Source organism: Sinocyclocheilus grahami, unplaced genomic scaffold, assembly GCF_001515645.1.
Source record: "Sinocyclocheilus grahami isolate Dianchi unplaced genomic scaffold, SAMN03320097.WGS_v1.1 scaffold1342.1, whole genome shotgun sequence".
Lineage (NCBI taxonomy): Eukaryota > Metazoa > Chordata > Actinopteri > Cypriniformes > Cyprinidae > Sinocyclocheilus > Sinocyclocheilus grahami.
Genome location: NW_015506521.1, coordinates 87,496 through 104,092, shown reverse-complemented (window position 1 = coordinate 104,092; position 16,597 = coordinate 87,496). Strand labels below are relative to the sequence as shown.

At 36.6% G+C, this 16,597-nt stretch overlaps 1 protein-coding gene across 2 annotated transcripts; it reads right to left on the bottom strand.

Moving 5' to 3' along the window:
• Window positions 1-7,920: 7,920 nt before the first annotated feature.
• Window positions 7,921-13,010, bottom strand: smtna (smoothelin a). Of its 2 annotated transcripts, none has more exons than XM_016255471.1 (9): window positions 12,869-13,010; window positions 11,982-12,004; window positions 11,222-11,350; window positions 11,042-11,117; window positions 10,022-10,156; window positions 9,854-9,917; window positions 9,650-9,773; window positions 8,993-9,144; window positions 7,921-8,354 (listed from the first exon to the last, which is right to left on the bottom strand). In XM_016255471.1, the coding sequence occupies exons 3-9, from the start codon at window positions 11,336-11,338 to the stop codon at window positions 8,204-8,206; spliced, it is 819 nt and encodes a 272-aa protein (XP_016110957.1). In that variant the 5' UTR covers window positions 11,339-11,350; window positions 11,982-12,004; window positions 12,869-13,010; the 3' UTR covers window positions 7,921-8,203. The 2 variants fall into 2 exon arrangements, with proteins under 2 accessions (XP_016110957.1, XP_016110956.1); XM_016255470.1 differs by having other exon boundaries at window positions 10,052-10,156.
• Between the last annotated feature and the right edge of the window lie 3,587 nt (window positions 13,011-16,597).

The following is a 16,597-nucleotide window of genomic DNA, read 5'->3' as shown; positions in this document are numbered from 1 at the left end:
CACAAAATTGTATTAAAAAGAAAATTCTAACATTTTGCAATGATGACTGTCTGACTACACATTATGTGTACGAAGATACCATGTTTTTTTTGGATGAGTAAATAATCGAATAACGACCGCATTTTCATTTGTGAGTGAACTATCCGGTTAAACACTGTGCTGAGAAGAACAGGTGTGCTGTGCAGTCAAAGCTGAAATGGACTGTGCAGAGACTTGCAGTTTATTAGCAGCACTGGTGCAGCAGTTCCCACGGGATGTGCTCTCTCTTTCTGGTTAACTCGCTGGGGAGAAGTGAGAGCTGCTGCTGTGTGTGTGTGTTCAGTCTGTCTTTGATTGAACATAAATTAACCTGATGTGTGTGTGTGTGTTTGTGCACTGGAAGACAGATCAGAAACAGAGCTGCTGCGTGTCCTACTGTGCCCTACTCAAAGGAGACTGCAGAATAAGCCTGGAGCCATACTGACAACAACACACACAGGGTCACACATGCTCACTATCACATAACAAAAACACGCTTGCAGTCTAATTTCCACGCTCTCCCTTTGACTCCGCTTCTTCTGTAATCATCAAAGACATCACACAGCGGGAGTCGTGACATTATGCAGATATTTGATGTTCAACATTAAAGTGTTAATGCAGCACAACAATCTCTTTCCCAGATGTCTTTTCTCTTTTGACTCACCCAGTAGCCTCCCAACCCAGTGCGTGTGCTTTGGGTTTGTACTCCTCTGAGGAAGGGAAGGTGGCAGAATTTGGAAAACACCAGTAAGAAAACCCCCTGCATCCTCTGAGATGCCACCTAGAGGGAAATAAAGCTATTTGAAGTTGAACCCCTCATTAGTGGGGTTTACTAAGGCATACATCACTATTACAATTTGAACAAACCAAATCCAAATGTACTTCAGTTTTTAACACCAGGGTTTACATGTGTGCATGTGATATCAATTTAATCATCAACATAGCATACATATACTGTACATGTGCATACAGATTTTTCTATCCCTTTGTAACCCTGTATGCTCAGTTTGCACATGCACCTTGAATTAGTTTGTCCACAAGGTGGCAATACTGCCACCACCTGTTTTTAACAGTCAGAAAAGAAACAAAAATGGAGCAATAACAACCTCCCAGAGACCCAACAATATACGATTGTGTTGACTCATATAGGTAAGCCAGTTAAAGGAATAGTTCACCCCAAAAATACAATTTGCTCTCCCTCAGGCCATCCAAGATGTAGATTAGTTTGTTTCTTCAGAACAGATTTGGAGAAATGTAGCATTACATCACTTGCTCACCAATGGATCCTCTGCAGTGAATGGGTGCCGTCAGAATGAGAGTCCAAACAGCTGATAAAAATATCACAATAATGCACAAATTATCCACATGACTCCAGTCAATCAATTAACATCTGAAGTGAAAAGCTGCATGTTTGTAAGAATCCATCATTAAGCCATTTTAACTTTAAACCGTCACTTCTGGCCAAGATACCAGTAAATAATCAATTTTAATGCTTCCATCTCCTGTTGTCCTATCACATCAAAATCCAGCGATATATTTATTTAGAACTGTTTTGGACTGTTTTGCTCATAAATGGTACTTGATCTGTGCATATTTCTCTCCTGACGAGATGACTTTTTTTCAATGGAGAAAGCAATAGTATGGATAGAGGACTTGTATTTTAGCCAGAAGCAACAGTTTGAAGATAAAAACATCTTTATGGATTTGTTTCTTACAAACACAGTTTTTCGCTTCACAAGTTAACTCATGTACTGTACTGTTGTGGATTATTGTGATGTTTTTATCAGCTGTTTGGACTCTCTTTCTGACGGCACCCATTCACTGCAGAGAATCCACTGGTGAGCAAGTGATGTAATGCTACAGTTCTCCAAATCTGTTTCTGATCTACATGTGTCTGTGACTGTATATATTAATACACATACATACATACATACATACATACATGTATATATTTAAGAAATATTTACATGTATATATATTCATATTTACGTAATTTATATTATATATAAATATATATTACATATATTTCTTAAATATATACATGTATGTATGTGTATAATATATACATAGGCTATAAATATATACAAAACACACATTATATTTTGTAAACACAAACATTTATTTTGGATGCGATTAATCGGGATTAATCGATTTGACAGCACTAATAGTTTTGAAAGAGTTTGATCTTTTTCAAGAAAATTTCAAATTTAAAGATTGTGAAATGTCATGTGGTGTAACCATCAAGTAAACAGTATTAACATATTTTCTTTACACCTTTAATAAATGCCATTAATATTTAAAAATGTAATATTAAATAAAAAGGCAACATATTTTAAATATATCATAGTAAAAGTTTTCTTTTACAAATACTATGATTCACCAATTTATAAATATCATTATGTTTTTGCAGTCGCTCAACTTGACATTCACTCTGAACTAGCTTTGCCATGTAGTAAAAAAATTTAAATGATCTGATGTTTTATAATACTTATTAACCTGGACACACAGTCATGAGGGTCTGCAGGGGGTCCTCTCTATGATATCATTTCCTGATTTATGTTGCCACTTTGATTTTGGCGGACAAATGTTTTACAAATATTAGTACGTAGTGAAGTGTCAATTTTCATAAGAAATAATAATAAAAGTTGATGTTAAACGGGATGCTTTTTACAAATTTAATTTTTTTTAAAGAGACTTTTTAAAAATCGTTATCAGGAATTGTATTCTTAATTTTTTGTATATATTTTTGAATAAATTAATAGATTTAAAAAAAAGAAAAGAAAAAAAAAAGGAATATCATGTCATTGGCCAGAACCAAAAATGCTGTTCACAGAGCTTAACTTATATTGAACCTGGAACATTCCTTTAATAAATGGAGCAAAAAGCATGAAGGGAAAAATGGAAAGGATGGCTAAACCAGAAAATAGATGCTGTGAATGCAGAGTAAGATGAGAGACCTGGGTTTGTGTGTCCTTCACACTCCTCTGCCTTCTCCCACGGTCAGAGACAGAGACTGTTGCTGTCTGCAGTGGACTGCTGAGTGTGTGAAGAGCTTTGGACAGTAGCCAGGGATGAACGTCCCCACTATGTACCTGTCCCCTCTCGCTCTCTGCTCTTCTTAGGACGTCACTGCTGATAGCAGTGAACTACAATCAGCTAAGATCAATCCTTTTGTTCAAATGACAACTATATACCCTCCCCTCTGTCCTGATCTACTTTCCTGTTGCTTGGCAACAACTTTCAGTCTCAACACCCCCCCTTCCAAACATTTCCATTCTTTCCTTTTAACATTCTGGAATAGTTCCTTTAATAAACAGGATTCTGATCGATAGGGCAATCTATGAAGAAAGTGCTAGGGATAATGGCCATCACATAGCATTAGCAATGATGCCTCTGTCTCCATCTGTTGCAGAATAATAGCTCAGAGCTTTAACACATTGGTGTCTTGGGACAGATCTTCAGTGAAAAGACAGAATGGTTTCTCAAGTATACGAGTTAAATATTAGAAAATGTTATACACATTCCTAACAGAGTTTAGCAAATATGGCCAGCATAAAAATGCAGATAAACACATGCTACGCAGAAGATGCAACAATTCATATCAACATTACAAACTGACATAACCGAGTAACTGGTATGTTTATAGCGGATATATATATATATATATTATGCAAGTCATAATTCTAATGTTTGCAACACAATGATATGTATGCAGATGTCACATATGAATATGGAAACATATGAATCAATGTTTGATATTTATTTTCATGGTAATTATTTGAATGTACAGTACATTAATGTACATTATAATAATTAAGTGTTATATATAAAAATAATGTTTAGTAAAGTTAATCAATGAAAAGATAAATGGAAAATATGACAAAAAAGTTTTTTTTCATGCAGTTCAATACAGTTAGGTAATATAAGAGCTCGTCTGCTCACACCATATTTAGTGCACTATAATAGGATAGCATAATGAAAACAGGTCATCATTAAAAATGTATAATGATGACAAATTATAACAATGGCTGAACGGAGTCAAGAGAAAAATATATATTCACAATGTAACGATATTTGTTGTTTGATGGTATTTTTGCATGTTACCTTTTACACTTTTGCTGTTTAATTAATTATTGTGTGCTTCATTATTGTTTTAATTTTGCAAAAAGGTATATGTGACAACATGCTTTGCTATTGGGGCATGTTGTCACAAAAGGACGTAAAAAGACTAATGCCTATACGAAAAAAATTACACCTGGCCATATTTTACCTATGAGTTAAGTAGGCCTGTCGCAATAATCAATATATCGACTTATCGCGCAATATATGTACATGACCTCAATAATTTTTGGTGACGCAATATATTGCCCATTATATTTACATAAATTAATGTCAGCATGTTTTGTACATTCCATTTGCGCCTGCGTCTTTTGCAGCTTCTCGTACATAATGTGATGTAGTCATGAGGTCTAGTTCAAATTTAAAAGATGCTTCTACAAAAAAAGTTTCATCTGCAGATATGGTCTGGTTTAGAGGTCTGTGCTTTTGTGCATACGGACATCTGACTGCTAAGTAGTGATTGTGTTTTTCAGAGAAAAGAAGGTCAGGGAAAAATCTGTAGATGGAAAAATCTTCATATAAGTTCTTTGTGCATTTTTCTTTTTTTCCTAATTGTTACTTTGCACTTTTTGTAAGAAAATGTTTATTTACTATTTATTCAGGTTTCAATATTTTGATACTTAATTTCCATGATCTAAATATTCTTAACAATTACAAGTTTGTTGTCATTTGGAAGTGTGTAGGCTTTCTTGCTTTAGTATGCTGTTACATTATGATTATATATTCAGTGGCATAAAATGGTCTTTAAAATGACAATAATATTGCTTATCAGAATTATTTCTGGGGCAATATATCACACAACAAAAAGTTGTTATCGTGACAGGCCTAGAGTTAAGCAAGGTCACAGGTTCTGGAGGGGTTTATCTATTAATCTCTTCATATATAATTTTAACTAATTGTGCTTATGTTTTCTTGCTCACAATCATGATAGGCCTATTTCAACTTTTTCCCCAATAGTTTAAGAGTTTTAGATCCTAGTCACAACAAGCAATACAAAGAAAACAAACTTTCTGCAGTATATGCAAAATTAGTTTGTCAAGACATTCAAATGTTTGTCTGATGGTAGAGACAATTTAGTTTGAAACCATCCTGTACTTTCCATTCATTCATTTCAGTGAATGCTGGATTTGTCATTATTAATAAACATCGGAGATATTCTTTTTGTATTAGATGGTTTTGACTGATTCTGAATTATATAGGCAAGAAATCACACCTATTTTGTGAGAGAATGGAAAAAGCAGGAGATTTCACCCAAAGAAGTCAACGACTCTGAACACTGAACACATTAATACAAACTATCATTATATAGGCTACTAATAATTTATAAACTTTTATTTTTAATTTCATTTGGTCTTGTCTCAAGAATCAGCGTCATGTGTCTTAAGAAGAATAATAGAGAAAGAATAATATTTATATATCTCCTAGAGCCCGCTGGACATCAAATAAAATCTCGAGTCCTTCCTAATGAACCGTTCGTTATCATCAACACGGTGACCTGTCCTCGCTGGTCAGTTACGAGTCAGCGCGTGCGGAAGAGATCATTCAGCGAGCCGATGGGAAGGACATCTCATGTTATGGAAATGAACGCGAGTCTGTTTGACAGATACGCTTGGTTCTTTTCGAAGTTGCTTGTCCGACGACACTCGTTTATACGCAGCAGTGCCTCGAGGTGAAGTAAACAGATGAGCGTCACGGTAAGAGCTCATATTTGACTGCCTCGTCGACCTGTGTTTCGCTTCGGAAAAGCACAATTAAGTTGATATCGAAAGAATTCTTACCTGTCCTGTTTCTCTGCACCGGAGTGTGTGTGTCCTCCTGTAGAGATGCTCATGCACACACACACACACACACACACACACACACTGGTGTGATAGTGAGTGATGGAGAGCGGATATGTCAGTCCCAAGAAGGCACGAGGAAAGGTAGCGAAAACTGTGCGTCAAACATCTTCAACAGACTCTTGACCTGTGTTTCGCTTCGGAAAAGCACAATTAAGTTGATATCGAAAGAATTCTTACCTGTCCTGTTTCTCTGCACCGGAGTGTGTGTGTCCTCCTGTAGAGATGCTCATGCACACACACACACACACACACTGGTGTGATAGTGAGTGATGGAGAGCGGATATGTCAGTCCCAAGAAGGCACGAGGAAAGGTAGCGAAAACTGTGCGTCAAACATCTTCAACAGACTCTTGACTAGTAAAGACTATGCTGGACTAAAAATGTCGTAAGACGACGTTGAATCAGCCGCATCACCGTGAGCGGAATGGAAATGTCCACTTACACGTGAGGACATTATTAACATTTACTTGAGTATTGTACTTAAGTACACGTTTTGAGTATCTGTACTTTACTTCAGTATTATTTACAAGTAGTTCTGTAATCAGATTACTTTTTTCAAGTAACTAGTAAAGTAACGCATTACTTTTTAATTTACAAGAGAATATCTGAGTTACTTTTTCAAATAAGTAACGCAAGTTACTTTTTTTTTTCAATTTATTGACTGACAGCTCTCCTGTCCCCATGTTGAGAGAAATCAGATGCTACTGTAGTTCTAAAATAAATATGAATATGCATTAATTCATCTCACTCACACAGATTCAGTATTCCTCAAAATGAATCAAAATAATGCAACTCAGAATATGACGCAAACCTGCAATAATTAAATGTTACACAACATGAATATCCTTTATGTATTTAATCCCATTCTATTAACCAATGTCTTTGCTTCTGACCTTCGATGATCCAGTTCAACTGTACTAATAAGCACAAATTACCATAAGTGTGCTGAAGTGCATTCTACTGTACGGATGTAAATGTACTTTCCCTTCAGCCTGAGGCTTATTCATTTCACTTCTGGTGTGAAAAGGCTTTTATATTTGCCAAAAATATAACTTTTTTATTTTAAAAACAAACAAGCAATTCCTGTCCAGGTTTAAAAAGTAACGTAACGCATTACTTTCCATAAAAAGTAACTAAGTAACGTAATTAGTTACTTTTTTATGGAGTAACGCAATATTGTAATGCATTACTTTTAAAAGTAACTTTCCCCAACACTGAGTTCTACTACGTACAACAATAAAACAGTGCATTGACATAAAAAAGGAAATTTACTTTTGGTACTTAAGTACTTTTAAAAGCAAGTACTTCTGTACTTTTACTTAAGTAAAAATCTGTCTTTACAACTTTTACTTGTAATGGAGTAATGTTTGACCAGCAGTATCTGTACTTTCACTCAAGTAATGGAGTTGAGTACTTTGTCCGCCTCTGTTAACATGTCAGGACTGCACAGATCCACAACTCACGAGAGCTATTCTCACAGTCCAGGCAATAATGATCCTGATGCTGAAGGTCTGGTCATTCCAACTATATCAGCATCTAGGCCTATATATTATTTAAACTTACAGTTATTACAAATGGAAATTATATTAGGCCAGTTATAGATTCCTTTTAACAACACTATTATTTGAACATGGATTTGAAGTAATTTAAGGTTTTTATTTGAGCTAATATTGTCATGCCACTGGGTGGTACACTAATTTCTAAAAACGGAAAATGTATTAGGAAATATTGTTGATGTTTCTTTTTTTTTTGTGGAAATTTTTGATGTTTCGAACAGAACATTATCCTGAAAATACTGTATTAAATGGTTATCAGTTTATAGCTTTATTTTACTGTGTCCCCAATATAATTTATAAAACATGGGAATTATATTAGGCTAGTTTGTTCATTTGTTTTTGTTTTTTACCACATCAGTATTTAAACATAGAAATGGATTTTACACACACACACATTCACACAATCTCTGAGCATAGACTGAGATTAGTGCATGTGTAATCTCAGTGGAATGCACTGTTTCAGAGCCCTAGCTGTACCCGAGCGCAAAACACGCAGGTTATAATCCTCATCCACTGCATGCGTGTACATATGAAACAGAGAAGAGCATAAGTACATAATAGACTGATCTTTGGTAGAAGCTTCAGGTCAGGTCATGTGTGTGCGCGATGTTGTGTGCATGTTATAGTCTTTTGGTTATTTAGAGTGAAAACACTCAAAATGCGAAGGTTTCTATGGCATCTTCTTTTTAGTCTTGACAAGGCCTTTCTCTACTAGGCAGCGGTAAAACTCCTGGATATACGTGTACACACACTTCCAGTCTGGCTCTCGCATCCGCATCAAGTCATCAACGTCCAGCAGGGGAGGACAGTCAGCTAGCCTCCTACACGCATAAAGACATTTAAGCTTATTTTTAGGAACATTATGGGTTGTTGTTTTTTGACTTAAGCACATTTTTGTTCCAAAATACCTAAAACACATTTCCTCCGCTTACCACACATTTCTCATTAGAATAATGGTAGAAAATAGTGAACTTTTATAAAGAATATCTCTTTGGATTTGAGACTTTAGTCTTTGCAAGTTTACAGATCTTCTTTATGCACCAAGAGCTTGTAACACTCCAAAGAGAAAGAAAAATTGAAATCGCATCATATGACCCCTTTAATTAAATTATAAAATTGTAAATAGAGTTGTTATGCTGTCTTTAATTTATGCTGATTTAATTGAAAAAAAAAGTGCCTGGATGAAAAGAGAAAAGATGAGCCATTTAAATTACAATTCATTTGAAAAAATAATAATACATTATCATTTAATTATAATAATAAAATAAATTATATGAATTATTACTATATTGAACAACTGAATATATTACAATTATTACTATTATAATAATAAATTATATATTATATTAATTATTTTATGATAATGAAAATGCTATTTCTTTTTCAGGGGAAGTATGCCCCAAACATTTCACACACAAGACATGCAAAAGTGGATGCAATAAATAGTGTCAAGTCTCACTCTGCAGTCTTGAATGCCTTCTCAAAGTTGGCCCTGCGATCATAGGGGTCAAGAGTGCAATATTCAAAGCTCTCTGGGAAGAACCTGTGTACCAGGGCACAAAACGCCAGACCGTCTGCCCAGCTAGACGAGAAATTTTGGATGTTCACACCCTAAACATAGAAACAAGTATAAAAGGGAGAATCACAACAAAGCTGTGAAGAAAAATAAATAAATAAAAAGTGTGTTTTGCTTAAAACAAAACCCATTTTTAGGACCATTAGGTTTTTTTTGCATTGTTTAAATGATAAAAGACACCCACCACCACACACCTAATTTGCAAATATAAAAAGCATTTATACCTACAGTATTTGTTCAATTTATGCTGATTTACACAAAATTAAAATTAAATTATGATTTATGATTATGACGATAAGTGGGAAATGTGCTTATATTTCATAAAAGTAATGTCATAATGCCAAAAATCTTTATAGTCATAAAAATAGGTTTGGTTCTCTTTATGTTAAAGTGTAATTTATTATTTTTTTCTTCAGATTTTGGGGTGAAATGTGACCTGGACGTCTCTTTGAGATTCACACAAGGAGGCTAGCAGAGCCTGAGACATGTAGCAAAACAGAAACTGTTTGATTTGATCTTATTTTGTCTCTTCAGGCCCACCTCATATGGTTCAGTCTTGACTCTGCACCAGTCCAGCAGCATCTGTTTGACATCTTTGGTATTTGGGCCCCCGAGCGCCGAGCTGCCTGGCACTTTAACCCTGGCTACATGGGACTGAGCCGGGCTTTAGGAGGAAAATAACACAATCAGTTAACGGGAAACGTCCCATGCTGTCGTCCTGTCAGGACTCTGGGAATGACTCACCTGCCAACAGCTTTTGGAGAGGAAGTAGAGGTTGGTGGAGAAAATGTTTTTGCCTGAGCCATCCCTGTACCAAAGTGAAGTAAAAAGAGATAAGCAAGGTTATCAAAGCCTTGCAGATTGAAGCGCAGGTACATAGTGTTCAGATCCTCATGAATGATGGTCACTCATTGTGTGCTTTGTACTGAGCGCCGCTCGGACCATTAGCGGGTTTCTGGTCCTTATTCAGTCCAGCAGCTGTCTTTCCTCCACCACCCTGCTGACGCAGGGTCTCCATCCGGGCCACCCGCTCCCTATCACGCCGCTCTGACAGAAAAAGAGGGGTTTTACTCAAAAAACAGTAAACAAAAAAAAAGTTAACAAATACACAGTAGAGGTTCATTTTATTGACTTTGACTATTTGACCTTTGGTTATTTGTGTAATAGTAAGGACTCTTAAAGGCGGAATCTTATGAAACCTGTCAAGAACATGTCTGGCTTATTTTCACACACTACTGTTCAAATGTTTGGGGTCAGTAATTTTTTTAAAACAAAACAAATACTTTTATTCAGCAAAAGTTGACAAAAAAAGTGAAAAAAAGTTGTCAAATGTGACAGTAAAGACATTTATAATGTTACAAAAGATTTCTATTTTAAATAATGCTGTTTTTATTCACTTTCTATTCATTTAAGATTCCTGAAAAAAATGATTGTTTCTACAAAATTATGAAGCAGCACAACTGTTAACATTGATAATAATCAGAAATGTGACCCTGGAGCACAAAACCAGTCTTAAGGGTAATTTTTTAAAAAATTTAGATTTATATATCATCTGAAAGCTGAATAAATAAGCTTTCCATTGATGTATGGTTTGTTAGGATAGAACAATATTTGGCCGAGATACAACTATTTGAAAATCTGGAATCTGAGGGTGAAAAAAAAATCAATGAAGTTCTTAGCAATGCATATTACTAATAATAAATTAAGTTTTGATATATTTACGGTAGGAAATTTACAAAATATCTTCATGGAACATGATCTTAACTTAATATCCTAATGATTTTTGGCATAAAAGAAAAATAAATAAGTTTGACACTTGCAATGTTTTTTTGGCTATTGCTACAAATATACCCCAGCGACTTAAGACTGGTTTTGTGCTCCAGGGTCACATATACTGAATATGTGACATCAGGGACATGACCCAGTCCTCACCCCTCTTTCTCTTCAGCAGTTCTCTCATGGCAGCGCGGATCATTTTCCTCTCCTCGAAATCCACTGCCTTATCTAGCTAGTACATGCAATAAACAGAAGGGAAACACTTTCCTAAATATGGTTAAGACGAACTATGATAACAATCCCGCTCCGCCTGCAGTGCCATTAGTTGTCTCTTACCATATTATTGAGGATCTCTTCATCCTCTATAGCTGCCAGCTGTTCGACTGTCAGGGGACCCGTCGTATCAGGCTGCTCTTTGGTACCTGCCTCTAATGTTCCCTTCTCACCCTCCATCTTCAGTGACAGCTGGGACAGAAGGAGGAACAGGAGGTGTTGATGGAGCCAGGTTACGAGATGTGTGCGTGGGAATGAGGGAGTACATTTATGGAAAGGAAAACTGAGGGAAAGAGATTCTAGCTGAATGCTTTGTGCAAGAGCTACTAGTACAGAGATATTCTGAAACCCCAAGATGCTTGTTTGAAGCTACAAATCGCTAGTCTAATTAGTCACAACCAAATTACTGGTTTGAGTGGCTTCTGAACAAACAGGTTACATTCAAAAATATTTGCGTGGTTGTTTTTTCACATTGTCAAGCTGCTTTAAGCCACACATAATGATGACTGCTTGCATCCATTTATGCAGAAAAGAGGACATCCGAATGGCAATGTCCAAATATTCATCTCAACATAAACAGAAACCATGTTGGTTGGCATTGACATTAGCCAGTGCTTTAGGATGTGTCTCGCACCTTCTGCCCATAGTCCTGTAAACAACTGAGACTCAAAGGCAAAGACATCTGTGGAATAACATGCTTCATGAGTGGAGAATATTTCCCATATTTGCAAATCTTTCCTTCCACTCGCATTTTCATCATCAGTTTTGTGTCTTCTTACAAAAGTTTGGCATTTGTTCAAGAAACTATGTTCTTAAAACTCACAATTATTGCGTTCCTCCGAAAACCTTTGCATCCGCTCACCAAAAGTACAGAGCCCCATACATGACATGTGAAAAGAAAGAAAGAAATAAATCATGGCCACAAATTAAGAATTAGTTCCCACAATTTATTAATTAGTTCTTTTGTTTTAGGTAAATCATGGCCATGTTGTACTAATTTGATCCCACAATTTATTAATCAGTTCCATCATTTTAGTTAAATTGTGGCCACAATTCAACTAAATTAACATGAGGGAACAATATAGTACAATTTGGCCACACTAAAGTTTTGCATTCCCCCAAACTCTGTGTTCACTCACAAAAGCATCAAAATATAGTTTATTTGCTCCCTATTTATGTTACCAGTTTTGCGTTCTTTTGCGAATGAATGCAGCATTTCTTGGGGGAATGCAGAGCATTGAAATAGAATTTTAATATAATTCCCCTTAGTGGATCATGTTCATAGTTAATGCAATAAACTACACTGATAGGACACCTGTGTTGACCAGCTGATTAAAAGTCAGTGCAAAGGTGGCTCAGAAAATTGAATTCAATCCTGAGAAATGCTCTGTCAGCATTTGAGCGCAGATGCCTCAAGCGTCCAGATACACTTTAGTGCTGCTGTATGTTAGTGTCTGTTAGGTACGATGTGTGGGCTGAGGCTAGCAGAATAGGTCATGTTGTTTCTGCATCCCATGATACAGTTTTACCCTAATAACACATAATAATGTCATCGGAATTTATATAACCGCTCAAAAAGAGTTTGCTCTTACACTGTTCTAATAGCTGTTATGTAATCACACAATCATTACACTGAAAGATAGATGGAAATTCATTAGAAAAAGCTCTTGTAAAATCTCGCAAAATGACAAACAGAAAGATGAAGCTCACCGATCTCACTGCAGCTGTCCGAGAGGAAAGGTCTTGCAGTCTGATCTGTGTGATCACTTACGCTCAACTCAACTCAGATGCTGGAGTGACTTGAGTTTTTCAGAGCCACCGTGAGAGCCCTCCCATCCGACCCTCATCACCCTCTTCTGAAGGGACCAGGGGAAAAAATGTGGAAAGAGCAGAACGGGACATTAAGTATTAGTGACATATTTGGCACTGCTTGTCCTGATCTTTCCCTACTGTCAGTTTTTACTCACAAGATCACACTGCATCATCATTTTATCTAAGCACTGTCACTTTCAGAAGTGGCATCAGAGTATTTATACATTTGAAAACCGGAGGAAAGAAAACATTGAGATAAACGGTTCTCCCCCAGCATGCTGTGTGTTGACAATGATTGCATAAGCAGGTGGCCTGGCTCTATGCAGAACTAAACAGTGAATGAGTGGACAGACGGAGAACACTGCCTTATTAAGACATAAGAATGATGTTGCCTAGCAGCACCTCCATGTTTACACAGATCAGACACATCCTTTTCTCCTATGCAGACATAGCACGTCACAGTATTTATCTACAAAAGCAGGGGCCAGAAAAGTCATTAGCACATGTCAATTTTCATGTTCACACCATTACAGTATGATTGAGGCATTCTGTGTGTGTAATGATAAAGGAGTGTTTGGCTCCACCTAGTGGTGGCTGATGGGTATCGCGGTCATTTGCTGGCAGAGGTGAGCTAGCATGACACATGGAAACAGTGAGGGTGAAGGAAACCTGGACTTACACTGAATGTTCAGTGAGTCATTTTGAGTAATGTGGCATATTGAAGATACAAAAGTGCTGCTGTTATAGTGACAGAGTCATGCAAAGGCACTTACAATGTAATGTTTCATAACTTTCAACATGCTAGTTTTGCTCAACTGTGCAGCGTCATGTTGTGACACCAACAAAGTTGTACATTTGTATATAGCTTTACACAGAAAAGGTTGGCAATTGATATTTTCACGCTAAAATTATAAATTTAACATGCATATTGTTTACATCCTGTGGCTATAATATCGAAAGTCTATGTTTTAATGGCCCCTTTCACTTCCATTTTAAGTTCCTCACAGTATTTTTTATTTTTTAAAGACAGGAAAACAAAATCTCAGACCACACTAGACCACTGTCATCCTAGCATGTTTTAGCATATTTCTAATGTTTTAACATGCTACTAGCATTTTTTAACACATTGCTAACATATATTAACATTTTAGCATGTTTTAACATATTTCTAACATTTCAACACATTGCTAACATTTTTTAACGTGTTTCTAGTATGATTTACCAGGTTGCTAACATGTTTATAGTTTGATTTAATATGTTGCTAGCATGCTTTAGCATGTGTATAGCATGTTTGAACATATCTGTTTTAACACGTTGCTAACATGTTTTAACACATTACTAGCATGTTTTGGCATGTTGTTAGCATATTTTTACACATACATAGGTTTTAGCATGTTACTAATATATTTCTAACAAGGTTTAGCATACTGCTAGCTAATACTAAAATAGCATACTGCTATACTGACGTGTGACAGCAGAAGGCATGAGACTGTGTGTTTTTGTACCAGTATATTAACAGCTTTTCATGATTGTAAAATACATCAATATAATAAAATAAGCATTTACATCTGATATTTTGCTGACATCAGAAACAATTTATACACAGGAGCCATACAGTTATGCAAATTATCAGTGCAATTTTGTGCTGCAACCAATAAAAGACACATATCAAAACCGTCAGACTGTCACTCAGTGTTGAGATCTCAGCATTCGAAATTTCATCCGGTACATTAGTGACCCAGTAAAATCTCAACAAATTCTTCACAGGAATAAGCAATAATCTGAGGTATTTATCTGATAACCCTCACCTCATGTTTGACGGTGAAGAGGAAAAAGTATCAGAAACTTTGCTTTCATTGTTGATAAGTAATTTTTATACTAATTGCAGTTGACCGCTGTGCTTGCGAACATTACACAGCATGAATACGCAGTGCCACGTTCAGTGATAAGGTGTGGTCACATTAGCGAAATTTCAACTAAAAAAGTCCATTGGCTACTGTCAACAGTTTAGCAATGTATGAAGCAGTTTACCCAGAGGTCACCCTTTAAACAAATCAGCTTTCTGTTGGTCAATGAGGCGAATTTGCATGAGGAACATGTGGGGACCTTATGCGAATCAATTTCGGTGGTCAACAGTAAATGTGTCTGGACCTATAGACTGGTGTATCAGCTAGGCCATTTTGAAATTATTGCCATAGCATAGACCAGGGGTGCCCAAACTCGGTCCTGGAGGGCCGCTGTCCTGCAGAGTTTAGCTCCAGCTTGCCTCAACACACCTGCCTGGAGGTTTCTAGTATAGTAAGAGCTTGATTAGCTGCTTCAGGTGTGTCTGATTAGGGTTGGAGCTAAACTCTGCAGGACACCGGCCCTCCAGGACCGAGTTTGGGCACCCCTGGCATAGACTATTAATTATGCCTGTATTGCCGATTAATAGAAGTGTTAACACCCCCTTGTGTAAATGTCAAAATATACCACCCTTAACAATGGATAACACACCAAATAAATTGATTGATCATAGATTGATCTTGTGCGATGCTTTTCCTATGATGCTGTTGAAATGAGTGCAAACACTGAAGCATGGATGGACAGTTGAGACCTTAATAAATAAAGCTTAAAAGGCTGGTGTTTCCTTATGAAATCAGCCCTCAGGTAGGCACACTTGAATCAGTGTAGGCTTTTATCGTGGCTCCATAAGACTGCCTACACTTAAACACCCACTAAGATACATTCACATCTTCATTCATTTCCAGTTAGCCAAATCTAAGAACCCAAAAATGGCTTGAGTGAGTTGTTATGATAGCATACTAAACCCCAGCATGTTGGGAAACGGGCAAACTGCCTGATATTTGTATTTAATGCACTTCAATTCAGTTAAAAACAAAGTCATAGTAACCTAATCATATGCTTTCTATCCAGCAGATGGCAACAAAACTCTGAGGGAATGACCTTGATATGTACCTCGGTCTAGAACAGGGCTGTCCAAACTCGGTCCTGGAGGGCCGGTGTCCTGCAGAGTTTAGCTCCAACCCTAATTAAACACACCTGAACCAGCTAATCAAGCTCTTACTATGCATAGAAACTTCCAGTCAGGTGTGTTGAGGCAAGTTGGAGCTAAACTCTGCAGGAAACCTCCAGGACCGAGTTTGAACAGCCCTGGTCTAGAACCTCTGTTAGTGTACATTTTTTTGTAACACCTTCAAATGCACAAATCACTGTCCAGCAGGCGTCAATAAATCAACAGAACAAATCAATCAAGATACTGCTATACTGACGTGTGACAGCAGAAGGCATGAGACTGTGTGTTTTTGTACCAGTATATTAACAGCTTTTCATGATTGTAAAATACATCAATATAATAAAATAAGCATTTACATCTGATATTTTGCTGACATCAGAAACAATTTATACACAGGAGCCATACAGTTATGCAAATTATCAGTGCAATTTTGTGATGCAACCAATAAAAGACACATATCAAAACCGTCAGACTGTCACTCAGTGTTGAGATCTCAGCATTCGAAATTTCATCCGGTACATTAGTGACCCAGTAAAATCTCAACAAATTCTTCACAGGAATAAGCAATAATCTGAGGTATTTATCTGATAACCCTCACCTCATGTTTGACG